General features: G+C 38.9%; 1 protein-coding gene across 1 annotated transcript; it reads left to right on the top strand.

The window, feature by feature from the left end:
- The first annotated feature begins 5,121 nt into the window (after window positions 1-5,121).
- On the top strand, window positions 5,122-9,601 carry LOC130135826 (iridoid oxidase-like). Its single transcript, XM_056305622.1, has 3 exons — window positions 5,122-5,652; window positions 6,771-7,171; window positions 8,663-9,601. Exons 1-3 carry the CDS (start codon window positions 5,145-5,147, stop codon window positions 9,272-9,274), a joined length of 1,521 nt encoding a protein of 506 aa, XP_056161597.1. The 5' UTR covers window positions 5,122-5,144; the 3' UTR covers window positions 9,275-9,601.
- Window positions 9,602-27,703: the final 18,102 nt, after the last annotated feature.

Here is a 27,703-nt window from a genome sequence, read left to right as displayed (position 1 = left end):
GCTCCCTGTTGACACCTAAATTTTGGCGCACCATTTAGTGATTAATTGCATAGAAAATTGGGGATTAAATTTTAACCCCTAAACAAAAATATCAAAATCGCATAGCATATAGTTTATGATCATATAGTTTAATTGAATTTCACATCGGACCGGCAGTGGCGAGTAAGCTGAAAATCCATCGCATAAACCGAGCTCGAGCGTCGAGTGAAACTCGGCTCACTCAAGGGATTGGGGGCCGAAATTCACAAGTCTAAAAGGCTTTGGTTATCTTAATTTGAGCTTAAATTAGCCCAAATTAATTTAGCCCATTTGGAATTAAAATTAAATTAAATGATAAAGTCTAAGTCTAAGCCCATTAGGATTAGGAAGCCCGGTCAATTAACCTAGGGTTGCAATATAAATATGTGATTATACCTTCAATGAAGGGGAACTCTCATAGTTTTCTAGAACGCAACTTATGAGAGCGCGAGGACACACAACATTGAATACACAGCCATCAAGCTCCACGATTTCCACTGTGCCTGTGTTGCTGTTACTGCTTCCCACGTGGTGAAGAGCAGCACGTCCAGTTGGAGCTCCTTCGACGAAGTTCAATTTGATCCGAGCCTCAACGATGAGGCATTCTATTCTTGGAGACGAGCCGATCCCATCGACGCTAGCGATTTTCCTCCGACGCGCTTGCTGTTTCCCGACGAGTTCCCGCGACGATCGGCATTGCTCGCCGAAGTCCAACCCAACTTAGAGTCATTCGGTGGTCAAAGAAATAGGCATCCAACCAAGAGAGGTGCAAGTGAAAACCGTGAGCCAAGGTGGTGGGTTGCATGACCAAAGTAAGACAGAGAGTTTCATCAGCGAATAGAGAATCCCAAGGTGTTGACCAGTGAGTTGTTGCTTTGTTACCTCACCTCGACGCCGATGAGCCAATCGCGACCCACCGCAAGCTCGACGCCAAGCCTGGTCACCGCCGATCCCGTGCCGTCCGTCGCCGTACCCTTGCCTCGCCGCCGTCCATTGCCGCCGGTCCACCGTTGTCGGTCACCCGCCATTGGCCATTCCGCAATCCCGATCCGCCGGTGATTCAAATTTGGAAAGTAATCCGCAAATCAGGTAAAAATCTCTATCCGGTATATTTTCAAAATATTTAAATTCTTAGTTTGAATATTTTGAATATTCTGTGATTATTGCGTGATTGATTAGATACCTTAGGATAATATTTGCAATATCCGCAATATTCTAAGATACCCTAAATTAGGAATTTTTTCTAATTTAGCAATGTATCTGGACGACTATCCGACTTTATCCATAAGGTACGATACGCGGCGATACGGAAAATCGTTATCTTATCCATAATCACTTGGATACGATAATAGATTTTATTCGCTTTCCAAATTCGAATAATCAGTTTTCCGTCAATATCTATAACCCTATAGATATGACTGTTAATTTGATTTCTTTTCCTAATTCAAATTTGATAAGAAGAATGTTGCGGATTGCGTGGATTGTTGAATGCGGTTGTTATATTTGTTTGATTGTTTTTTTTAAAGAAAATAAAAAAAAATGTTTGTTAGGATTTAGATTAGGAGTTTTGCATGTTTAGCAAATCCTAAATGTATCTAGAAGATAGGATAATTATTTAATTTAAATTGGGACTTAAGATAATTTATTTCCTAGTTTAAATTAGGTGTTATTCTAATCCTAATAGATTGTTTAGGTTATTTTTTAATTCCGAATTTCATTGGAAAAATACCAAAAACAAATCATTTGCCCGTCATTAGAAATAGGTCATATTGTCGCATGTCATATAGTTCGCATGCTGGGTCGCATTAATCGCATGTCATTTTTTGCACGTCATTACATAGGAGATCCAGCACAGTCATCTCGAGACCCAGTACAGTCATCTCAAGACCCAGTACAGTCATCTCAGGATCCATGGGGTGGACCACTCTCTAAGTTAGTTTTCATTTTAATAAAGCGCAAACCTTAAAGAACACCTCGAGTGCCTTGTTTTGTTAATTAGAAATCATATTATGATTGTCTGTGTGATTTTTTACTAACAATGCATATGCTTGCGTTGCATTAAGGTAGGTCATTCTCCTAGTCTTGCAATCTATTTATTGCTTTCTTGGGTGTTAAATTGATGGCTTGCGCACCTGCATGAACACCTCACATGTTAATAATTAGGTAATAAAATTGATCCAGACTGCCTGCATAAACATTTTTGAAAAGAAAAGGTACCGAAAGGGCGTTAGATTAGATCTAGTGTAACCAAGTCCCCGAGCTTAGAATTTCTGGTTCGTAGGAATAAAACATATTTCTCTATGTTTTATTTAGGTTTTTAATCGACCTATCACAAATAGATTAGTGGCGACTCCAAACATGAAAACTTTTGTATATTAAAAACTTAAATCCTAAGTCGCGAATTGGTAGGGTTTGGGAGAGCCCAAGTTAGGCTTAGTCTTAATAATCTATTTGCCTAAGAAATTTAGATCGCGACACTCCCGACGACAGCTTCCGCCATTTTTGTTCTCTCTCTACCTCTCTGTGGATTGGAAGATATTAGTCCAGTTGTTCAAAGGCCAGAGACTTCTTGGGACACGTATAGCAAGTTCGTGTTGAAGATAGGATTTCTCATCGGCCACACATGATAGAGGATGAAGCCTGAGCCAATAATGCATATGGGACCCACCGAGGTTGGGCCCGAGGTCCGCGATTGGTTTGTCTAAAGACCTTTCGTGCTCCAAGTGTTTTACTCATCTAACATGCTGACAAGGGCGATGAAGATGCTGGTGTTGAATTGACAGAGATATTTACTTAGCAGATTGGTTTTATCTGACAGTTTCCGAGGCCCAGAAGCAAAGGAGAATAAGACCAAGTTATTTATGTCCGATCTCTGTCCACCTGCTCACATACAATGGTCCCGGACTACAGTCTTCGCATATCACATTCTGAATTATTGGGTTCACAGTCCCCGAGTGCCTGCTCTGATACCAATTGTTGGTTTGCGGAAGTGTACATTTGTAACGTGTATGTGTGTGTGGGACAAGATTTTGGCAGGTGATCAAGCGAAGGAGCAACAAAGGCAAGGAAAAGAAACTGTGTTTAAGTGTATTACTAAAGTGATTGTTGGTCACAAGTGTACAACAAGACTGAGCACTCTTACCTATATATGGGCTCTCTTCCATTGCCATAACACAAAAGGAGTGCTCCACGCGACCTCTTCGTGGACTATTCTATAATTACAAGCTTTAACTACTCTCAAATGATTTTCAACCACACATCTCAACTAACACTAGGGGAACTTCAACACAAGCATCAACTGCCTACCGTAGATATCTAGTCCTAGATAAATCTAGAAAAGCATAGAGAGAGGCGGTAGTTCTTCATTGTGTGCAATTCTAAGGCTGAGAAACACTCTAGTGTGTGAGCGATTGTAATCGTGTATTCTCTAATTTATTAATAGATTATTAACGGCTGATTCATCCCGTAAATGTAGATTTCGATATTCTGATAGAATCATGTGAATCTCTCATATCATTTATTATTCCTCATTTTATTTTCTCTGAATATAATTGTAAAGATTTTGTCCTTTTTATTGTTAGCTCCGGCAGTATTCACGGCATTCCAATTGGACATCACCAAGGATTGTGCTGGTTTGGAAGCTAGTTTGGTTCTTCGATTCTCTAGTTCAATTCTTGTTTGGTTTTAGTCCAATTGGGATTAGATGGTGGCTGGCTTAGGGGCTTAATGATGAGCAATTAGAGGGTGGCAACCAAATTAAAAAAAAAGGAAAAAGTGAGCTTCTCGGATTAGACACGAGCTGACCGCGCAATCGTGCGGAAATTGCAAATACGTGCTCGTCGTTCATCCGATTGGGGTCAATTGTTAAGGGTAGTTAGTCAACAGGCCACCGTAGCCTGTGTAAAATTTTCAGACCAAAAGATTATTGGAAATCCACCGTAGTCAACAGGCCACCGTAGCCTACTGCAGGATCAGCTGACATTCCTTCGTAAAAATGCGAATTCAAGAAACTATACTTGGAACTAGCGCACGAACCATATATCATATGAAAATAGACTCAAAGACACTCATCGTGATACTTAGCTTGCAATCTTTTGAGCTTGTTCGGGTCTTAAATCGATCTGGAGAAGCCAGGTCAAAATTACCGAGAAGAAAATTGTGTCCGAGTGTGAACCAATGCTATTGAGGCTCTTTGAAGTCGCCGTCAATCAAAATTTTAGCCATCGAGCCTGAGGTTCTCATACTACATTCTACCTAGTTGAAGAGTGTGGGAGATCCCTAATCTTCATGAGACAAACGGATGACCAACATGAATTGAAACCTAATTATTAACAAATTATCACGCCTTTAGTTTATACGTGCAGAAGCGTGGCAGCGAGAAAAATGAATGCAGTGTCATATAAACTAACTGGTTTTTATCAAGGGTCAAGCTCCGCGGTTATCATCGAATTTGTTTGATGAAATTATTTTATGTGATAATGCATGATGGATTCATTGGCAAAAATCATGTTTCAATATCAAGTAGTCGTTTGGATAGTGGAGATCAGATATTTCTATCAAATTAATGATTGGATTATTTATATAATATTTTTTGAAAAATGACATGCCATGTTAATAAGGAAAACGTAAGTACATAACTATCTGATTTTGGTAGGACAAATAAGTTGGATAAAGCAAGCCATGAAATCCAAGGAAGAACAAGACATCATGAATTTTAATAGGAATTTTCGATTTTTGGTAACCGGAGGATTACATTGAATGGTGAACTAAAGTTATAGGACTTGATTGTGAAACTTAAGAGCTACAACATTAGATTGCGTGATTCACGTGAGTTGTTGGACGAAAAATAAAATTATTCCAATGAAGTAAGAATCGAGTTTTACATAATTCGATGGAATGGAGGCAACGTGACCAGCATGTTTACTCCTCTTCATTGCCAAAAGATCTATTCAAGTTTTCCACGTTTTATGGGCGGACGGCATATATTTCCACCTCCTGAGTTTCTTGTTCTTTATTGTTTTGGGTTGCTTTCTTGTGAACAGAATAAGAGTGTGTCTATTTATATCATATTTTACGTGCAATAATCACATAAGGGCAAGGTGAGCACTAGCTCAAAGCTTAGCCAAATGGAGTACTGCCCTACTTCGCTCCTTTGGCTCGGCCTCCTCCTTCCGGCACTTCTAGTTTTCGTTCTCAGCCGCCAGAAGCGCACCAACCTTCCTCCTCAGCCCCCGGCATGGCCCGTGATCGGCAACATCCTCGACCTCGGGACCATGCCTCACCAGAACCTCCACAGCTTCCGAGCTGAACATGGGCCTGTCACGTGGTTGAAGCTCGGTTCCGTGAACACCATGGTGATCCAATCGGCTCGGGCCGCCGCGGAGCTCTTCAAGGGCCACGACTTGACGTTCGCGGACCGCAAGTGTCCCCATGCGTTTACGGCTCTCGGCTATGACCAAGGCTCGCTCGCTGTCGGTCGTTATGGCGGCTACTGGCGTGTTCTCCGGCGTCTCTGCTCCGCGGAGCTCCTCATGAACAAGCGCGTCAACGAGATGGCCCACCTTAGGCAAAAGTGCGTCGACAGCATGATCATGCATATAGAGGAAGAAATGGCGGTTAAACAAGCAACAACAGGTTATTTATTGCACACTTGGTGTTACTTCCGACGTTTGCGTTCCATGAGCGCCGAACAAAGATTATGGCACTTATGATGTCATTTTCCCAATTTTTTTCTTCAAAAATAGCAAAAATAACAATAGAGAGAGAGAGAGGAACGTATCTTAAACTCCTTATAAATAGGATCATGATCCTATATCCTACCCAATGTTTTGTTGATACTTCATTGAAAATTTCAATGAAGTAAATATTAGGCCCGTTTGTTTCCCAGAAAATAAATGATTTGGAAAACATTTTCCTAAAAATAATCCCTTATATTGTTTATAAAAAATGAATGAATGAAAAACATTTTCATCGTACATCAAAATGTTTAGATATAAATTGATACCAATAATGAAAATATTTTTTCATTAACTAATCATTTCAAGCAATAAGAGTATTTGATTTTAGGAAAATATATGTCAAATTATTCGTTTTCCGCCAAACAAACTGAGCTCTAGTATAAATAAATCAAGTTACCCAAGTGCTACTGGAATTTAATTTGTTGTTTAGGGTACATTTGTTTCGCGGAAAACGAATTAGTTGGAAAACATTTTCCAAAGTTCGATCGCTTGAATCACTTATAAAAATGCATAAATGAAATATTTTCATCATCCATGAAATTATTAAAATATAAATTATTATTGATAATTAAAATATTTTTTATTGGCTAATTATTTCAAGCAATACAATCGATCATTTTTTTGGAAAATATATTTTCCAAATCATTTATTTTCGACGAAACAAATGGAGCCTTAGTCGAACTCGCTTTCATTTTTTTCGAGTTTGAGTCAAAGCCGAGTTGGAGTTTTAAGAGTTTAGATGCTAATTTTGTTTTTTTAGTGAAGTAGAGTCGAAACCAAGCTTATCAAGCACTTTATCAAGATCAACTTGAGCTTGAAAGATCGATCATTCGTGTTGAATATTGCAGTTTACATAGTAAGTCAAATAGTAAGTTCGACATGATCCGACTGTATCCCTCCTTTAACTAGTTGCACAACACGGTGCAATCTATTTTTTTCAGGTCTAATTTGTTACGTGCTGCTATACATTCTCTGATTAGAATTAATCATATAAAAAAATTTCATATTATGAAGAGCAAGGAATCGACTTATCCCAGTTCCTCTTTCTCCTGGCGTTTAATGTGGTGGGCAACATGGTGCTCTCACGGGATCTGTTGGACCCAAAATCGAAGGACGGGCCCGAGTTCTTCGACGCCATGAACCGGTTCATGGAGTGGGCCGGCAAGCCGAACGTAGCCGACTTCATGCCGGTGTTGAAATGGTGGGATCCGCAGGGGATCAAGGCAAGCATGGCGAAGGACATGGGTCGAGCCATGAAGATTGCTGAAGGCTTTGTGAAAGAGAGGTTGGAGGAGCGAAAAACGGGAGAGATCAGAGCGACGAATGACTTCTTGGATGCGGTATTGGATTATGAGGGCGATGGAAAAGAAGGGCATCACAAAATCTCTTCGCAGAATGTCAACATAATCGTTCTGGTAAGTTTGCTCTCTCTTCCACGTTTAACATTGCCACAAAGAATGATTACCATCTTACAGATATTAGGTCGAACTCGGTTGATTAAGTGGTGTGGCAAACTTAATTGACATTTAAACAAGTAGGGTCACATCACACATCAAGGACGAGTTTTAGTAGCTAATAGTAAAATAAACCATAAATCAATCTTGTGTTTTCGTCGAGCATTCGAGCTAGTTATAATAATATGAGCGCTGATTGGCCAAATCAGGAAAGAATGAGAGCATCTATATAATTGTAGTAACATTTTCTTATGCAATATTCTCCATAAACTCAAAGTGTAACTGTTTTCGTAAATAGTAAATAGTTGTGTAAAAGGCTATTTCAATTGGGGAAGGTATCATGGACATTAGTAAACAACAAGTCTTAAGCATAAAGAAGAGGTTCGATTGAGATCGACAATCTTCTTCAAATTGGATCCCAAAATGATTAATTCTTTTGCGAATCCCTTGGCACTCTAAAAAGTAAAATTTGATGTCAAAGAGCTAAAGTTAATGAGAATTGATGTCGTTGACCATACATCGACTATGGCTTTAATTATGATATTAGCTTGAGCTAATGTTGATGAAAAAGAGCTAAGACCACTGAGAGAGAGGAAACTTTAAGTAGGGCCAAAGTGACGAAGCAGAGTCGTGGACTACATAAAATCAATGTTGACTATGAGTATTTATTATTAATAGAATATGGAGAAACGAGTGAATAATAGTATGTTGACTAGCACATGTGATCTGATATTGATTTTGAATATAGTCGACGGTGAAACTCTAATATTGATTATGAGAAGCCAATAAAATTAAGTTGACAAAGCGTGAAAAGTTTTTGTCCATCGACTTATAATTGAGACGGTGTCAATTGAGTCGAGAAGTATTGACATTGGCGTACAAAATTTGGCCGTGATAAAATCGACTGCAAGGAAAACCTAGCATGAACAATTATTGCAGTCAAACTCTTAGGCGGGAACAATTATCAAAGCTGCTGACTGACAGTTGCAGCAAAGCAATAGTTGTAGCCGGGACTATAAAAGGAGCACATCTTAAGGGAAAAAGACGCACAGACATATATTAAACAAGATTTACTTATGTTAATCCACTTTACTTTCTTGCAATTCATTTTCAGTTATTTCCCATCAACTTATTTCTTGTCATTCCAGTTGTTTAATTACTTTTGCCAATTAAACACTTGCTCTGGCTCTTTCATCATTATTTTTGTTGTCATTAGTGGATTCACTTCTTCTGTTTTAGGACCCAATCATCAAGTTCTTGTTTCGTTTTTTTGTGCGCAAATCTCTGTTAATTCGAAGTGTAGGAACTGCTATGTTTGATGAGGACTGTTGATAAGGTGAAGTACCATAATTTTTTATATCGAGTCGACGTTTTGAGGGAGCGATTTTCGAGCGAAACAGAATCTATTAATTATAGCCTGGAATCTTTAAATGGGTCTACTTGACGGTGCAGGAAATGTTTTTGGCTGGATCAGAGACTACAAGCAGCACCATTGAGTGGGCGATGGCGGAGCTACTCCGGCATCCCGAGTCAATGAAAAAGGCCAAAGATGAGATTGACGAGGTCGTGGGGTTGAACAGAAAGCTCGAAGAAAATGACACTGAAAAAATGCCGTTTCTGCAGGCTGTGGTGAAGGAAACCCTAAGATTGCATCCACCGTTACCTTTACTTCTCCCACGAAATGCTCTAAAAGACACCAATTTCATGGGCTTTGATATACCCAAAGATGCCCAGGTTTTCGTGAATGCATGGGGCATTGGAAGAGACCCCGATGCTTGGGAGGACCCATTGGCATTCAAACCAGAGAGGTTCCTGGGATCTAAAATTGACTACAAGGGTCAAAACTTCGAGCTAATTCCGTTCGGATCAGGCAGAAGAATGTGCGTCGGACTTTCGTTGGCGCATAGGGTGCTTCATCTCGGTCTTGCAACGTTGCTTCACCATTTCGATTGGGAACTAGGCAGTGGTTTGACTCCGGCGACCCTGGACATGAGTGAGCGGGTGGGAATAACACTAAGGAAGCTCCATCCTTTGAAAGTGATACCTAAGAAACACGGTGTGTGAGGTCTTTGGAATATCATCCATGCTAACTAGTTATTTTCCCGACTGGTAATTAAGGAAATGACAAGAAGTGATGTCATTTACCCAAAACCAGCGCAAGATGTGAGATTTTCATGAATATAATATCAACATATATATTTGGGCAACAAATATCTTTGTGTCAAGGATTAATAAACCTGTCCAAGGAAGACTTCTTAAGAATGGTGTTGTAACTGCACAATTGTCTTTGGGCAACAAGTTCTTATGTCAGCATTTGGGTCTTGTTTAAGTTGTATGACTTGAGCATGTAGCAGGGCAGCTCACCTGCCTCTTATGCCATCAATAAAATCTTACTTTTCAAAACAAAAAAGTTGCTCTAAAGTTGGCTCTGCACGTGAGTCCACAAAATGGACGGTTGTAATGAACTTAGTCCCCTAGACGCGAGTCCATATAATAGATTTCTGAATCATAGACCATGAGCAGTACCATTTAGTGTGTGATGGTGGAGCTACTCCACCAACCAAAGTTAAGAAAGCAAAAGCTTGATCAGGTCCTTGGATAAAAAAAAGGAGGTCAAAGCGAGAAAAAAAAAAGAAAAGGAACAGGAAGGATATTGTGTGATCTTTTTAGATCTAGGAGGTCACGTGGACTTGTAGTAGGACCCACATCAACACGGTTTATATGGTCTTGGTCCACATCCTTTGTCACTTTTGCAAAATACGCTGAAATAAACATAAGATTGCAGATTTGCTAAAGAAGCCTGTAGATACATCTTGATTCATAATCAGTATCTATCTTTCCATGATCCAAAAGGATATATTTAAACACCTTTCGTGTTGCGGAAGTTAAGTGATTGAATAATAAAATTGATAGAATAAGAAGATAAATTAGACATCAGATTCACGTGACTCGATCGTAGTGATCTACGTTCACGGGAAAAGCAACACGAAATTCTACTATAAATCAAGCGCTACAACGGAAATTACAACTATACTCGAATCACTCAAACACTTTCAGTGTTTCCCAAACTTCAATTATATTTAATAACTCACTTATTATTTAGTCCCATAATTCCTCACAAAATAATCTCTCAATCTCACGAAGGAATATAATACAAATTTTACCACAAGATTTAACCGGCATCAACATTAAATTATTTATGTAATTCCATGGAGATAACCACGGAGAGAAACCTGCAAGAAGCACTCGTTGAGAACGGCGCTTCAAGGACTCTTCACGTCAACAACAGCACGAAGACCCCCTACTGTTTTTTTCTCATCAACTTCGGCGTGGTCACTTGCGAAAAAGAACAGCCCAATATATTCAGTAAAGAATCTTGACCGAATCACAGTGGAAATCGATTTCTCTAGATTCCTCTTTTGCTTTCGTGGACGGACTTTAAGGAATTGATTTCCTTTTTCTTGTTTCTGACCAAAAGTCAGACTTCTTCGAGGAACGATCCAGTTCCAACACGAACAGGAAAGTTAAAGAAAAGTAAGTCCAATATCAACTTTCCTTTTTTATTAACGTTGGCCAACTCAGTAACTAAAGAAAAATTGCACCCCTCTTTCTTTCTTTTTTTTCTTTTAATTTTCACGAACAAGAACTCGTGTACTTCACTTTCACATACCGATTAATTTAATTCGAGTCGAGTTGGTTCAATGGGCTTAAACTCAAGACATATTATAATACTTCGGATTTATATTTTTAATCCACTTTCAACTTTTGATCAATTAATTTACTTTAGTAAGTTCGCCTTTTACTTTTATATGATTGCTACTTAATTGAGTTCTCGTTAGGACCGATCGACTGCATGCAAAATGAATGCATCAACAAGTAAAATTGATCAAAACAAAGAAAATCAGTTGAAAAATCACAGTTCAATATTTTGTCCATCATCTTAGAATATTTGCAAGCGCACGATATCCTCTTACCTAACGAAAAGCTCTAACTTATAATTAACACGATTTAGTCAAGTTTTAAAAATAAATTAGGCTCTGATCCCACACACAGTTCGTTTATTGGTCCTACCAATCAATAAAATGAGGTCAAAAGCAATAATTTTGTGAGATTTTGCGGGATCATTACTAATTATTCTAAAAGCTTATATAAAAACTCCCTCTTACGCGTAGGTTGGAGTTTGGCCTAAGTCTAAAGCGTGAAAATATGTAATCGGGAAAGCAAATAGAGCGCTTGGAAAGATTTGAACTAAGAACCTTACGCTCCGATATCATGTGATATTTTGTGGAACCACTACCATGGGAAAAAGTACCAAACATCATAAACCTATTACATTGGTACCAATTTAGTCATAAACCTTTTAATTAGATCAATTTAGACCTAAACATTTTTACATTGGTACCAATTGAATCCATCCGACTAATTTGGATTAGAAATTGATGACCTAGACACTGATCATCCTACATGGCCTGGCTAGCGTTGACAAGGACTTTTGTTTTTTAAATTTTTAAATATTTTTATTAATTTATTCCTTTTCTATCTTTTCTCTTCTCTTTTCCTTATTTTCTTTTTTTCTCTTTCCTTTTTTTTTTACTTTCCTTTCTCTTTTTTCTTTTTTCCTTATTTCTCCCGCCAGTCACCAGCCTCCGCGATGGCCGACGGAGGTCGCTGGCCACCAGACAGGGCGATGGCTGGGACGCTTTCACCAGATGAGGCCATAACTTTAATTCTTTGTTCAATTGTTGCAACCCTCTCGAGGGGAAACATTAGAGTTGTTTCGTCAAGGCGAGTTAACAAACTACCAAATAAATGTGGGGGTTCTTCTTACAAGGCAACACTCATACTTGGCTCGGGTTCACCCAAATTCCTATCGATCGCCACTTGTGTTGACTCAATTAATTATGGAAATTTGTTTTTACTTTATGAGCCACCACTAACCTATTGGAGGCCGGTTAGATGCCAAGTAAAACACGGGAGGTCGTTTTACATCCACGAACTAAAGATTCGGGTCCGTGGAGTTGGTAACGCTAAAGTCTATTTAACAACCAATTTGGTACCTTTTCTCTTTTACGGAAAAATGCTTCATGCAATCCTTCACTTTTTTTTATATATTTCCTAAAACATAAAAAACTAAATTTTCCATGCAAGGGTACACAAACAACAGAATTCAAACTAACCAGTAATCAAGCAAAATATGATGATATAAACCTAGTAAAGCGCATTAAATAAAACCCGAGCAGTATCGAGCAAAATTTAACATCGCCTTGTTATAAAGCCTAGGGGCAGGACCTCCATGAACGGCGCATGAAATAAACATGTATTAAACAGATAAATGCAAGTCTCATAATCTAAATGATGAGAATTAAACTCTATAGATGATACGATGTGACTAGTAAAAACTAATCTATTCCTGTTCATGTAATGCAAAAGATGTCTTAATGAATATGACGAATTATGGTAATATATATCTATGATAATGTTTCTGAACTTGAATGATGCAACGAAATCAAATAAATCTATAAAACCAATTAAAAACTATGACTAGTAAAATTGGTAATATAAATGCAAACATTCCTATCATGGAGCACGTTAAATGATTTTTTTTGTGAGATGAATTAAGCATAAAATGTATGAGAGTCAAAACAATAATGTTTAAATAGTCTATGAAACCCACTAGCGTACGAAGCAACAGCCCCCGTAAGAAACACCATAAAAGGATCTTAAAGCATCAAGACCCTTCCATAATAGGGAGCAACAGGACATCTACATTGTGGTTCCACCTTCAGAACATGTGATCTGATTCTTTGCCTTTGCCCATTTGGTAATGCAACTCTGATTCGTTTCGTGGACTTATTAAGGTGAAGGAGCATACAGCCCATTCGGTCTTTCATGAACAATTGTAGCATGACTCGTATCGAAAGCTCACTGCAAATTGAATAAAGCAATACATCCCTCAAGAATTTTCTTATGCCGAATTTGGATCATCAAGACCATCAACCTGAAATTTCTATGCATGAGGACTGGGATTGCAAAAGAATACTCGCCTGCTAAAAAAAAGGAATGCTGTAGTTTTGTTAACAAAATTCTTACCGTCATAATATATGTCTCAAGTTTGAATTCATGTGCAAAACTGGACAGTAATTGGAGGATATAGAGCAGTCCGTAATATATGAACAACTTTTGTAGTGCGGCATTTATAGGAAGTCATACGAGTTGGTTAAAATTTCTTTTTGACCAACTCTCTGAAGAAAGAAGAAGAAAATTCCCTCTTGAAGACAGCACGTGATCCATGCTCGTGCTTTGAATGATGTTTTATTGTGAGAACATATTTATAAAAAAATAGCCTTAATAGTTTCACGTTCTTTGTCCCCTGTTTTTTTTATCTTTTTTTCCAGCACGTCCGGCTCTCCTGTTTTGAGCCAATTCAGCATAGCCTTTTCCTTGGTTTGTCAAGCCATTGAGCCCATTTTGGTCGAGACTAGAAGCTGCCAGATGGCCTCATTAACTAGATCACTTCAGACCGCTGCAGGCTACCTACAGTGGGTCCATGCCAGCTTTCATCCCTGCAAATTGTAAGAGTTTTTACCTGAGCTAAATTAATTGATATTGTAATAACCGTTTTGAAAGATTGGTCTAATAAGATAATATATGAAGATTCTTAGTTAATCTAATATAGGATTGACTAGGCCCATGATTAGAGGGATTGGCTAAAAACTCTATAAATAGTGCTCAAGTCTCTCCTCTAACCCTGATACACAAAAGAGAATAACGTTAATTGGGAGGGGCAATCTCATTGAGTTAGAGATATATAAGATAATAGAAGAAAAGCACTTGCGCTGATGATCGTTGCTATTCCGCATAAAGAACGATGGATTCCAAATTAGGTGCGCAAATCTCTTTTTACTAGATTACTATGTTCTAGATTCTACTTGTGGTGATCTTGGGTGCCGTTTTCGCGTTCATCGAGACGAGCAAAACCATAGGTGGCATACCACCAGGGGACACTGCACGCGCCCCCACGCGCGCCCACTCGCGGGCATCACCAACGCCTACGTTGCACACACTAGAGCTGACATCATCGATGATGTCAGTCACATGCGACGTGGGTTGACCCGACCCAGATCTGACCCGATCTGTGGCCTGACTAGAGATTTAACCCGGTTGACCATTGACTAGACTGGTTCAACCTGTTGGACCGGCAGTCGAAGCTGGTTCAAGCGCCGGTCCAAGCATGCTGGACACGCACCATACATACCGCGCACTCTAGCAGCCCATGAGGGCACATCCGGGATCCGTTTGGAGCGTTCTTGGTATCGGCATGCTCGTATTAAGATTCTCTACACTGTGATATATTTATTTTACATGTTTGAAGCTTTTAAAGATGTGAAAATGCATACAGAACCCTATATACGTGTATTGTTTAGGGTAGTTTTGTGTATTTTCTTATATTTTTCTATGGTTTCAAAAATATAGATGCAAACCCACATGTATATGTAGAGTGTAATTCATTGATGGCATGTATAAGCTTTAACATATATCAATGAATGGAGCAATATAATTGGCATGGCATGTGATTTTAGTAACAAATTGCTCATGTCTTCAAGTCTAAAATCACATGAATATGGTAAATGTAAAACATAAAGTTAATATCCCTAGTATGAGAGAGTTTCAAGATTCAACCGGGTTGTGACCGCCAAAATGGTGTACTTGATTGGCTTTGAGAAATACCAATATCATATTGTGGTGGGATGTCTCCTATTCCAATGCATAGTCATACTCAATCATTGTGTACTAGTTCATGGAGGGACACATGTATAACATGCGCTTGAGAAGTGACTAATCCTCGTGGCTCATACACCTAAAGGTGGTGAATCACAAAGGTTGAAATATATTCTCATGGCAACTATCGTGTGAAGAGTGTACAACTGCATGTCATATATTCTGCCCAAAGGTGTTTATATGATGATAATGTAACTCTCAGGATGTGTACTTATACGGTTTCAAGTTATACGGTGCTCACATAATGCTAATCGTATAAATCAGTCACCTTCTTTATAAACGGCAACTCCATTACGATTAAGGTTCTTATTGGTTTAAACTTTAAGAAATGGAAATAGGATTTTCCGTTTGGAATGGAACTTGCGGATGTTCATATTACTCTTACTAAGGAAAAGCCGGCATATCACACTATCACCAATACGGATCCCGAGAAAGGACACTTTGCTACATGGGAAAAGAGTAACAGGATTTGCTTGTTATCAATGAAGCGGTCCATTCAGGAAAACTTGATGAGTGGTTTGCTAGCTAACTGCACTGCTAAACAAATTATGGAAGCCTCAGAACCTAGGAACCATGTCTCGTCTAATACTAAGATTGGGCCACATTTACAAGGACTCTTCAACATGAGGTGTGATGGTTCTGGTAGAGTAAGAGGCCCAAAAATCATAGTCATAAAGGAACTCGTGAAATCAAAGGTCATTCTGATTATTTGGGTCATAAGAAATTCTCCTTCAAGAATGATGACCGCTCTTCTTTTATGAGAAGAGAGATCACATAAAGAAAGACTGCAGCAAATATAAAATTGGTCATCCAACCGTGAGCCTGCAGTTAATGGCTCTTTGGCATTTATTTATGAATTCAACTTAGCTAGAAAGTGGTGCAACAAATCATGTTACGTTTACTATACGGGGATTCATAAACTGTACAAAGCCAAATCAAGATGAATCAAACCTCACCATAGGAAACAATAATAAAGTTGACGTCGAGTTCATGGGGAGATGTCATTTAATTCTAGATTCTAGTTTTAATTTGATGTTAAGAAACACTTTTTTATGTACCTTCCTTCATACGGAATTTAGTTTCCGTATCATATTTGAATATGTGTGGCTACTCTTTTGAAATAAAGAATAATATTATTTCTATAGGTTGGGTGCTGCTATATGTCCAATGGATTGTACATACTGTGTTTAACTCCTAACTATATATACGTCGCTTATATGATTGAAAAAAGGTTGTTTCTAAAAGACCTCTACCTAAGGAATAGTCTTATTCGTTGTGACATAAATGACTTGGTCATATCTTTAGGAAAAGGTGGAAATGCTAATAAATGCTGACATCCTGCCTGCTCTTAAAAGTGACCTACAGACTTGCATAGACTTGGGATGATCGATTCTCGGTCCGGTCTGGTTCTAGATAGAACTAGGAACCTGACCGGAAGGACTGGTTCCCAATTTCTGGGATCGGGAATATGATCAGCTAGAACCAGTCAATGTAGAAATTTTCCAACCAAACATGGTGAGATTCCCCAACTATACATGATATCAACATGCTCAAAAGGGATGCCAATTAGGCGAAGATGTATGCTGACATTTGCAAGTTGCAAATTTTACTATTTTCCATGTGAGATGAGGTTCTACTTGATATAGGATATTCTTTATTTGCTTTGGACTACTATTGACTTTGGGATATCTTCATATAACTTGCATAAAACAGGCCAAATCAATCACTAATTACCTAAATGGTACACAAAATGAAACTCTATCTCATATTTCTGTAGGGTTCCTCTAGTGCTAAAAACGCAGCGGAATCTATAAATCGAAACCCTAGATAGGATCCATGCGTATATTGAAATCTAAACAGAAGTTCGACACGTACCTTTTGCAGATCGAAAGTAAATTGACAATCGATTGTGTTTGGATTAGCACCCCAAGTGTTGCGCCTCTACCGGTATCCACACACATAAACGGAAGACTCCAACGATCCAAGTGCTAGCTAAAGATCTTGGACTTCTTTTTCCTGATCGCCTTTGATCTTCGAGACTCTCTCAAAGATCTCTGAACAGAGAACGATTCTCTTCGTATTCTCTTGAAGGCGTTTTTTTCTTCTCTTAGGGTTTTTTTTTGTCACCCACACGCTATATATATATATATATATATATATATATATATATATATCCTCATTATCTACGCGAATTAAAAGAAGTGAGGCTGGGCGATTTGGGCCCGCCAAACTATCCATCTTCAATCGTACGTTTAATCGTTATCTCATAACGTGTACGACCGCGTAGATAAGTTGAATAGAAAATAAATTAAAATCTACCTCTTATTGTAAGTAGATCCCGGCGTACAGAAAATATTAACTCAGTTCGCTATTGTGTGCGACCCTATAGGTTCACTAAACATTAGCAGTGTGCTCAAAACTCTTTTTGGCCCACAAGACATAAGCGATCTCTAGCAAGACATTATGACTACCTAAGTATAGTGAAGGTCGATTTTCCGACACAACCTAATCCACAACTAATATTAGAGTATCAACCTTGATTGATTCCTAGGGCAGATCACTAACATTTTCATCTGTGTGTAACTTCCACCCTCTCTATTTCATTTACATCATTTTAATGTCTAAACAACAAAAGCCAAAACATCTAAAACAAGAATGTGACTCACGCCTACATTTCAACTCATCTCTGATTAATCATTTTCGTCTCCCAAACATCTTAGCAAATAGACATAGATCTTATTCAAACCACATATGTCTGAAACCTATTTTCCTCTGAGTCATCATTTATAGTCATACTATTTATTCTACTTGAAACTTGGATATGTTTTTCCAGTCTGGAACATCTGAACCCTGAAAGACAGTAACTAAAGTTACTACATGAGTCAGCTGTTGATGGTAGACATGAACAGAGCATAAACGTTTTCTTATAGGCACACAACATTACAACACCTCATATATGGATAGTGAAGGCAGCAAAAACACATGCATATTGTAGGATTTGTTATAGTATTACATAGATGACAGACAATGATCCGATTGAGAATAGCAGCTTCAAATTTAATTTTTACTATCAAGGCTCAACTGGTTCAAGAAAACAAGATGCAAACACAAGCAAACTCTAGATAAAATTTGGACCCATGAAAATATAACTAGTCCTCTAAAACTTTCTAGTCTCCACCCATGTCAAAGAGACTCTTCAGTTCTGCAACCTAAGATAGCCTTATGGTGCAAAATGAGGGCTTCTCTCATGGCCTCTACTAGCACGCAGCGTTTGAAACACCCCACCACTACTGCTATTTCCGTTTCCAAACAAAATATTCAGACATTAGTTTTAAACTAGAATCACTAGAAATTGAACTCAAATAAGTAATGAAAAATCTCACCACGTATATTTCGTCTACTTCAACTTGCAAACTCTATTTATTGGTAAGCTCCAAGTTGACATCATCAATATCTAACAAAAACAAAACATTAAATAAAGGGTTCACTTATTAGATATACGAAAGAAATACAAGATAAAAAGATATATCCATGACTTAGGCCACTCAAACTTTTCCGCATTTTCGGTGCACTCTTCAACATTAATCAACGTGGTAATCAGTCTCAACTAAGCTTGAGTGCAAATCAAAGCTTCCACCACTCTAGGAGTCAAAGAACTTCGAAAGCGATCAAGCAAACAATCATAAGTACTGAAAGTCAACTCCAAAGCAACGGTTGTTACAAAAAATAGCCAAAATATCCGGAGCCATCGAAGAGAGGATTTTTAACTTTTGGCCAGCAGTTTTCCACCACATCAAAATGTCAAAATCACGACGTTCTTCACGGTCGGCTTTAAGATACTTATTGAGCTCAGATAAGTTGCCCGTGGACACTTTTTTCTCCTCGTGAAGAAAGAACTCATAGGTCTTGTTTGAATCAAAATCCACAACCAACTCAAGGTCATTCTTGTTACCCTCCTCATGGCTATCAGGATCCCAACTACTACCGGTATCAAACAAAAGTTGACCACCCAAATTTCTATCACAAAAACCAAGATAGGATTTCCCATAAAAATAAAACAAATGTTCTAGGGCAATTCTCACCTTATCAAACATCTCATCAACTTTCGCACTATCACCATAGATCGGTCTATAACAATATAGCACATAATTCATCTATTTTTTTGGATCCAATATTACCGCAATCAACACCAATATATTTACCTTTTCAAAACTCGCATAATATTTTTCAAACTTTTCCTTCATCTTCGTACCCATGGCTTATATCCTAGGATTCGAAGCCTTCTTCGCTTGTTTCAGAGTTTTATATGAAGTAGCTATCTTATTAAAATAATCATTCGAAGTGATATACAAAGTCCCAAACATCTTGCCGGTGGCATCATAAAACTTCTTAAAAAATATGGAAAGAATTTTGGCATTTTCCCAATCTTCATGTTTTGGAGTTTCATAGTCAAGCTCAGTTAAGAAAGCGGGATCATCTTCTTCCATCATTTCAAAAGCTTTTTTGAACTTTAAAGCGGTGTCTAACATGAGGTAAGTAGAAAGACCATCATGATGAGAGTCGTCGCCGCCCTCCACCTCTGCCTCCACCCTTCACCTCAGCCCTTTACCCACCGCCTTCCTTTTGTCTCCCCCTCCACCTTTTCTTAGCCCTTCCCCCCGTCTCTACAGTCGCCTCCCTTCCTGGCCCCCACTCACCCTTTTTCCTTCTCTTACCAACCTTCACGCTCGCCTCTATCTTGTTTTGCTGCTGGTTTTTCAGCGTTTTCAGCTTTCCTATACTCGTCTTACACCCCTCCGCCACTGTCTAGCCCTTCGCTGCCCTCACTGCTTGTCTTCTCTCATTTGTTGTCCTGCCCTTCGTAGACTCCATCGCTATCTGCTGTGATTTATGTTATTATGTTAAATTCTGAGCTCCATTCGCAGCGACATGCCTCCTTGCACTCTGGTCACATCTCTGTGTGGCTGCATTTCCTTGGCTTAGCTACTGTCTCAAGTTCTTCTTAAACGCTCCCCTGGTGTTTGCCATTATTCCTAAGAGAAAGAAAGAGAAGTTTTTGGTCTCTACTGCTTGGCTACCTCTCCATTAGTAGCTTGCTACTCTCTTAGCTCCTTAATACTCCCGACTTCACTAGTCGTTGCCCACTAGCTATCGATTACTGGCCATATTGCTGCTTTGTTGTTTGGAGTAACGGAGGTCGCTAGGTTGTGGGCCGTGGTCGGGGTCACTGATTGGGTTGTTGTAGCTAATGGCTCAGGTTCTTGAGCACATCCACCCTACCCCCTTTGGTCGTAGTCAGCGTCCCATCGCTAGTAAAAGTTTTGAAAATGGTGGTTCGAATGAGTCATGAAAAAGGAAAAAAAGGAAATATTCGGCAATCCTCATCTCCGACCTCCCGAGAACTCAATGCACTTTCTACAGAAATAAAGAATAGGCTCTTCAATTTGAAAAAGGAGGAAAACATAGCATGACCTCAAACAGTCAATGATACTGACTTACCAGTTTTTGTCGATCTCCCTAATTGTGACGATGAAGTTATGGTTGAACATATTTGTGACGTTGACGCTGAATTTGGGGATGAGAAAAGTGTGATGTTGGTGTGAGGGCTAGCAAACCTGAAACAGCAAGAGACCTTGCCCCTTCGCCTTATCAAAAAGATTATTCTATTGCCCCATTAGGTGTGTCTTGGAAAAAAATTACCATGGGCAATCTTGCCCAGTCTGTTAAGATAGAATTTCGTCCCCCTGTCAAGAATGGAGAAAAGCTTATAGTAGTTCCTCCACCAGAGGTGTTAGCCGAGGGCATGTCACATTTCCAAAACTGCCTTGTTGGTTACTTTCTCGCCGCCAATGCATCCTTTTACTTAGTAAGATGAGTTATTGAAAAACTATGGGGCAAAGAGAACCTTATAGATATTTCTCCCACAAAAGATGGTTTCTTTTTCTTTCGCTTCTCAAACGTAGCGAAAATGGTGGAAGTTATGGAGGTAGGGGTGTGGGACATTGCACGAAAACCTATGTTCCTACAAAAATGGCATCCTTTTATTAGATTAGAGAGCAAAGATCACTTATGTGCCTGTTTGGGTATATCTTTATAACGTACCTCATGTTCTATGGACCAAAAAAGGTTTAGGGATAAGTGCATTCAAAGTCCTAAAACTTATCACGAAAGTGCAATTGAGTCCTAAAACTTTCAAAAAGTGCAAACAAGTCCTAAAACTTGTTATGAAAGTGCATTTGAGTCCTAAAACTTTAAAAAAGTGCAAACAAGTTCTAAAACTTGTCACGAAAGTACAAGCAAGTCCTAAAACTTGTCAAATTGATTCAATCAAGTCCTTCCATTAATTGTACTTTTTGAAAGTTTTAGGACTTGTTTGCACTTTTATGATAAGTTTTAGGACTTGTTTGCACTTTCGTGACAAGTTTTAGGACTTATTTGCACTTTTTGAAAGTTTTAGGACTCAAGTGCACTTTCGTGACAAGTTTTAAGACTTGTTTGCACTTTTTAAAAGTTTTAGGACTCAAATGCACTTTTGTGACAAGTTTTGGGACTTCTAGTGCACATATCCCAAAGGTTTAAGTTACGTCTGTAGCGTTCTTGGAAGACCTCCGTACTTGGACTCGGCCATTGAACAAAAAAGGCGGCTATCCTGTGCAAAGGCATATATCCTCATAGACATAGATAACACATTCCCTGGAAAATTCGATATTGACATGGGTAATGGTGAAACTTTGAGGCCTTGGTGCAATACAGCTGGGTGCCTTTGAGATGCAAGAAATGTAATTGCTTTGGCCACAAAGATTGTGCTGGTAAAAACAAAGAAATATGGGTCCCTAAGAACCAAAAAAATTGAAGGCTCTCTTAACTTGGTATTAGGCCATCGGGAGCCGATAGTAAATGAAGATGTTGCACGAGTAACTTCTGGCCTATCTAGGCCACCTTCCATTCTGAAGAGCACTTTCAACTCCTCAATTACCTAGTCAATTGCCTCTGCTTCTATCCTATCCGATCCGTCTTCCTCACAATTTACACCAGTCAGAAGCAAGGAAATAGGGTCTAATAGCAAATACAAAGGTGCCCCCAACTTAGTGTCTTCAGTTAATAGTTTTACTCCTTTGGAAGTGGTGGATGGTTCGGATTGTCCCTTGGACACACTGGGGCTCTTGGGGGATCCAATGGAGCCTCTTGATTTATGAATATTGTCTCTTGGAACGTGAGGGGCCTTAATCGCAACCCTAAAGGAAGGGAACTGGTGGAATTAGCTCTGTCCCATGATCCCCAAATTCTTGTTTTGATTGAGCACAAAATAAAAGACGAGAATGCTAATTTTGTTGTTGATAGTAGTTTTCGAGGCTGGAATAATATACATAACTTCATGTGCAGTATCCTGGGAAGAATATGGATCTTATGGAAGCCTTCCATTCTTAATCTAACCATGTTGGAGGTTTCTACTCAGGTCATGCATTGTCTCATTGAAAAACCAGAGGTAGACCCTTTTTTAATATCTGCTATGTATGGGTACAACACTGAAGTTGAACGAGGGTTTCTATGGTGCAACATTTCAACTTTTTCTATTAGACATACCAAAAACCAGCCCTGGTTATTAATAGGGGATTTTAATGAAACAAGGGACACAAATGAAAGGATTGCCTCCACCGTGCGTTGGACTTTAGGTATGGAGGAACTAAACACCATGATTGAGGAACTTGCACTGATTGAACCTTCGTCTACGGGTCCTTTCTTCATATGGACAAACAAAAGCTCAGGGGATAATCTTAAAGCAAGCAGAATTGATAGTCTTGATTAATGCAGAATGGCAGGATAAGTATAACCACTATTCAGTTCAATTCCTGCTCCAGGGGTTTCCGATCACTCCCCATGTTTGGTGCGACTTGACATGAAATATAGGAGGAGGAAATCTGCTTTCAAAATTTTTAATTTCTGGACTGCTAGCCCTGATTTCTTGCCTATGGTCTCCACTTGTTGGCAACAGGAAGTTCGAGGATCAAGAATGTTCACTGTGGTGGAGAAGCTCAAGACATTAAAATGAAAACTCGAGCTTGAATAGATCTCAGTTTGGTGATTTACACTTAAAAGGTAAAGCAGGCTAAAGAGAGCCTACATTTACTTCAACAGGAGCTTGTGCTTGATCCTTATAATTCAATTACTCGGGTTGTTGAAAAGGCACAACTGGAGGAGTTACTTGCTCTTACTAAATATTAAGAAATTTTGCTTAAACAGAAATCTAGAAATCTATGGCTTAAGGAGGGTGACAACAATAGTAAGATCTTCTTCGCCTCTATGATGCGGAGGAGTGCCCAGAACAGGATCATTCATCTCAAACTCAAGGATGACTCTATTATTACCGAGGAGGGTGCTCTTAAGAATTCAATTATATCATATTATCAGCTCCTTCTTGGTAACTCAAGGCGTACAAACATTCCATATGAGAGGTATACTTCCTTATTCCATGAAGATGTCAATGCACTTGTTACCTTACCTACACTTCAAAGATCACATATCCTCAAAGTCTTAAAGGGTTTCAGCGACTTTAAAGCTTCTGGTCCAGACAGTTTTAACAGTCTATTCTACAAATGCACTTGGCCCATCATAGGCCAAGACATCGAGGAAGCTGTCATGGACTTCTTCTCCTAAAAAAGAATGTTGAAATCTATAAATTCCACATTGATTTCCCTTGTGCCGAAGGTCCTAAACCTGTCCTACCTCAAGGAGTTTAGACCCATCTCATGTTGCAATGTTTTATACAAGATCATATCTAAGCTACTTGCAGATAAAATAAGTTGCATGCTTCCATCGATCGTCGACCTCAACCAAACAGCTTTTGTCACTAGCCAACAAATCTCAGAGAATATCCTATTGTGCCAAGACCTATTGCACAACTACCATAGGGGAGACAAAGGTAAACGAGTAGCAATAAAGATTAATCTCATGAAAGCTTATGACATGGTAAAATGAGATGCAGTTCTTGGGGTTCTCAAAGCTATAAACACACCTCAATACTTGGTTGATCTAATATCCGAATGCATCACTACACCAAGATTTTCAGTGAACTTCAATGGTGAACAGATCGGCTATTTTAATAGTACTAATGGGCTACGACAAGGTGATCCACTCTCTCCATACCTCTTCGTCCTGGTTATGGAACTTCTTAATAGAATTATTAGTGCGAAAGTTGCTGCTTCTACTTTCAAGTATCACTGGCGCTGCAAAACGCAACGGATTACCCACTTATGCTTTGTTAATGATTTGTTCTTATTTGCACATGGAGATGTAGACTCTATCATTTGCCTTGTTGATGCCCTTGACGAATTTGCAGTTCTCACGAGACCACAGTTTAATCTTGACAAATGTCAAATCTTTTTCTCTAGGTTCAATGAGGATGAGAAGCTTCTTATAATGGATCACACGCCTTTTTCCACGTGTACCCTCCCTATCAGATACCTGGGTGTTCCCCTTGTTACTAGGAGACTCACTCACACATACCGTAAGAGTCTTACTAACAAGATCTTTAAGAAAATTGAAAGTTGGGGCATGAAGCATATGAGTTATGTAGGGCGTCTTCAGTTAGCAAAAACAGTCCTCATCTCCATCTGTACCTATTGGATGCAAATGTTCCTACTTCCAAAGCAAATCATATACGAGATTGAGAAGAGAATCCGTCAATTTTTGTGGGTAGATAATATAGTAAAGCATGAATCGCACAAGGTGGCATGGCAAGTAATTTGCTCACCTAAAAGGGAGGAACATTAGGATTGCTTGATTTGAACTTATGGAACAAAGTATTATTAGGCCGCATGCTATGGAACCTCATCAATCAGCCATCCTCTTTCTTTTGGAGTATATGGGTTCACAATACCAAATGCAGAGGCACTCCAATTATGCATTATCAACATTAAGGGTAGTATGGCTTGGAGTTGGGCGATGTCTCCTTAAATTGTGACATGTTCTAACTTCGTAATCCATAGCCCAGGGTACTGTTGTCGAGAAATTTATGATGAACTTAGACACGTAGGACTAGCTGTGGAGTGGTATAACCTGATTTGGACTGGTGGAATAAACAAACACAATTTTATTGACTGGCTTGTTTGCAGAAACAGACTACCGACAGTGGAGATTATCGGCCAATGGATGACTTCAGTTGATATCCAATGTAACTTCTGCAGGGCTAGTATAGAAGACAGAACACATTTATTCTTGCAATGTGAGTGGACCGGCATCATTTGGCGCAGTATCCTTGCACAACATGGGATTAGGCATCCTGTAGGAGGATGGAATGAGAAACTTTAATGGATGATTAGGGCAACAAAAGGCAAAGACTTGACGGCAAAACTCCTCAAGGTATCCTTTCTAGCAACCATATATGGCATTTGAATGTAGCGTGATCGTAAGCGATTTCAAAACAAGTCATCTGACATGCATATTATTCTGGCTAATGTGCGTAAAAATGTAAGAGGTAGAGCTTCGCTCTTCCAAAAAATTAGACCTTCCCAGACAAATATTGCTTTGGTTATTATATAGAGGCTTCCTATCTCCATCTTTTTGAACAATTAGCTCTATTGTAATGCTGGGGTATGCTCCTAAGCTGCTGTTCTTTATTTGCTTTATAATACTTACATTTTACACCCAAAAAAAACATGAGATAAGTGGAGTTGCACCTAGTTGTGACATTAAGACAAACTGAACCATTACAAGTTATCCTTGCACTTTCAATGCAATCTTGGAATGTTTTAGCTCTCATGTGAGAACCCCTCACATACCTAATCACATCTCGAATACGTGCAATAAAATCACGAACATCGATAAATCCATCCCTCACAATCAAGTTTAATATATGAGCCATGCACCTTATGTGTTAAACATCACCATCTAAGATCAATAGGTTATCTCTTGATAATTTTTATTCCAAAAAACCAATGACAACATCATTCGAATTAGCATTATCCATAGTGATTGTAGACACTTTTTTCTCCATTCCCCACTCGAAGATGCATTTCTCAACCATTTTCCCAATATTCTTGCCCTTGTGACTAGGCATCACCACAAAATTGATGATTCTTTTATGAAATTTCCAGTCGTCATCAATAATATATGCAGTGAGACATAAATAGTTCAAATTCTGAATTGAACTCAATGTATCGATCGTGAGTGCGACCCTAGACTTAAGCTTAAACTTGCTTTTTTCACAAAGATACAACTTCAAACAATCTCTAGGCACTGTAAATCATGAGATGTGATTGAAGAGAGGTTGTGATTGATTAATAAAATCATGGAATCCAACACGCTCAACGATCGAAAAAAGTTGTTCATCCATTATGATCATCCAAACAAGTATTTGCCTACAATGATCCTAATCAAATGTCCACATCGATAAGACATTAGCACTACCAAAACTGGTGCTAGTATACCTTGTTGTCATTTGAGTCCTATCTATTCTACGAGTAACAAACAAATTTTGCTTCTTATCTATATTGCAAGGATACTTGTTGCATGTTTTCAAGTGCTTCAACATAGCAAAAGTACCATTATCATCATTGTACGTATACTTGGCCCAATAATAAATGCAAAACACTTCACTTTTCCCATCCTTAGTTTTTCCTTTACGAAAATGAAGCGAGGCTGATGATTGTCGTTTACCTGAAGGACAAGTATTAAATACATTGTTTGTGTCAGATGCCTCTTCGAGGTCTTCTTCACCTTCATTTTCTAGTGAGTCCATTACCGGATTCATAGCATCATTGGATTTGTCCACTTCTACTGACAATTAAATAGATCACCTGAATCAAGCAAAACATAGATTGGAGCCATCAAACCGTAACATATATATAATTACTAATGTCTACAAGTTGGAGCACAAAAGCTAGACCCTATATTTATCAAAGACTACAAGCTGTGTTTCTAGATCTATAGTAACTGATGCATCAAGATTCTCTTTTTTTGTCTCTATTTCCTCATGAAATTCATATGTTACACAAAATAGTCATTGCTTGAGAATATTTGGTTAACCGAATAAACGTGAGTGTCCTGAAAAATTGATGCAGACGACCAAAATCAGCAGCAATTCAATTTCTGAAAGCTTATACATAATTCATGGATCTAAAAGTTGGTGGATACCCCAAATTCATACTAACATCATTACCATTGAACAATTTCCTTTCTTCTTCATCCACCGAAAGGATCTAGTTCTCTATTTCCCCTCTCGTCAACACCATCCAACTCATCCACAAACATGAATTTCCATAATCATATATCACCATCACAATCAAAAGCATCATCACAATCATTTGCTTTGAAATCATCGTAATAAAAGCAGTTGAGGAGATTAACAAGGAAAGCGCATGAAATCTTAGCAATCCAAAGACGAGAAAAACTTACTCGAGTAAAGACTGAGTTGATGCGAGAGTCGGAGGGGCGTTTGAGAGACGAGTCACGGAAAGAGTGAAAAGCGAAAGAGTGAGGCGTGAGGCAAGTGGAGCGAGAGGCATGACCGTGTGAGGTGAGAGCCAAGAGGCGTGAGGCCAGAATCGATAGGCGTGACCGCGTGAGGCAAAAGTTGAGGGGGAAGGAAAAAGGCAGGCGAGCCGCAAGCATGAGGGAAGGGAAAAGGTAATTACTGATTAGGGTTTTCTAAGAAATTTTAATGTAAATATAGGTCGGTCCGGTCCAGACGCTTTGGGCAGTTCGATTCCCGGTTCA

Source organism: Syzygium oleosum, unplaced genomic scaffold (assembly GCF_021117445.2).
Source record: "Syzygium oleosum isolate NSW1041296 unplaced genomic scaffold, Sole_v2.1 Sole_v2.38, whole genome shotgun sequence".
Lineage (NCBI taxonomy): Eukaryota > Viridiplantae > Streptophyta > Magnoliopsida > Myrtales > Myrtaceae > Syzygium > Syzygium oleosum.
This window is presented reverse-complemented; position numbering and strand designations above follow the sequence as displayed.

What these genes read in the sequence shown, in the direction of transcription:
- LOC130135826 (XM_056305622.1), top strand. Translation starts at nt 5,145, where the DNA reads ATGGAGTACTGCCCTACTTCGCTCCTTTGGCTCGGCCTCCTCCTTCCG. An exon ending in GGTTAAACAAGCAACAACAG is followed by an intron (nt 5,653 to 6,770) that starts GTTATTTATTGC and finishes CATATTATGAAG; the next exon opens with AGCAAGGAATCGACTTATCC. An exon ending in ATGTCAACATAATCGTTCTG is followed by an intron (nt 7,172 to 8,662) that starts GTAAGTTTGCTC and finishes TTGACGGTGCAG; the next exon opens with GAAATGTTTTTGGCTGGATC.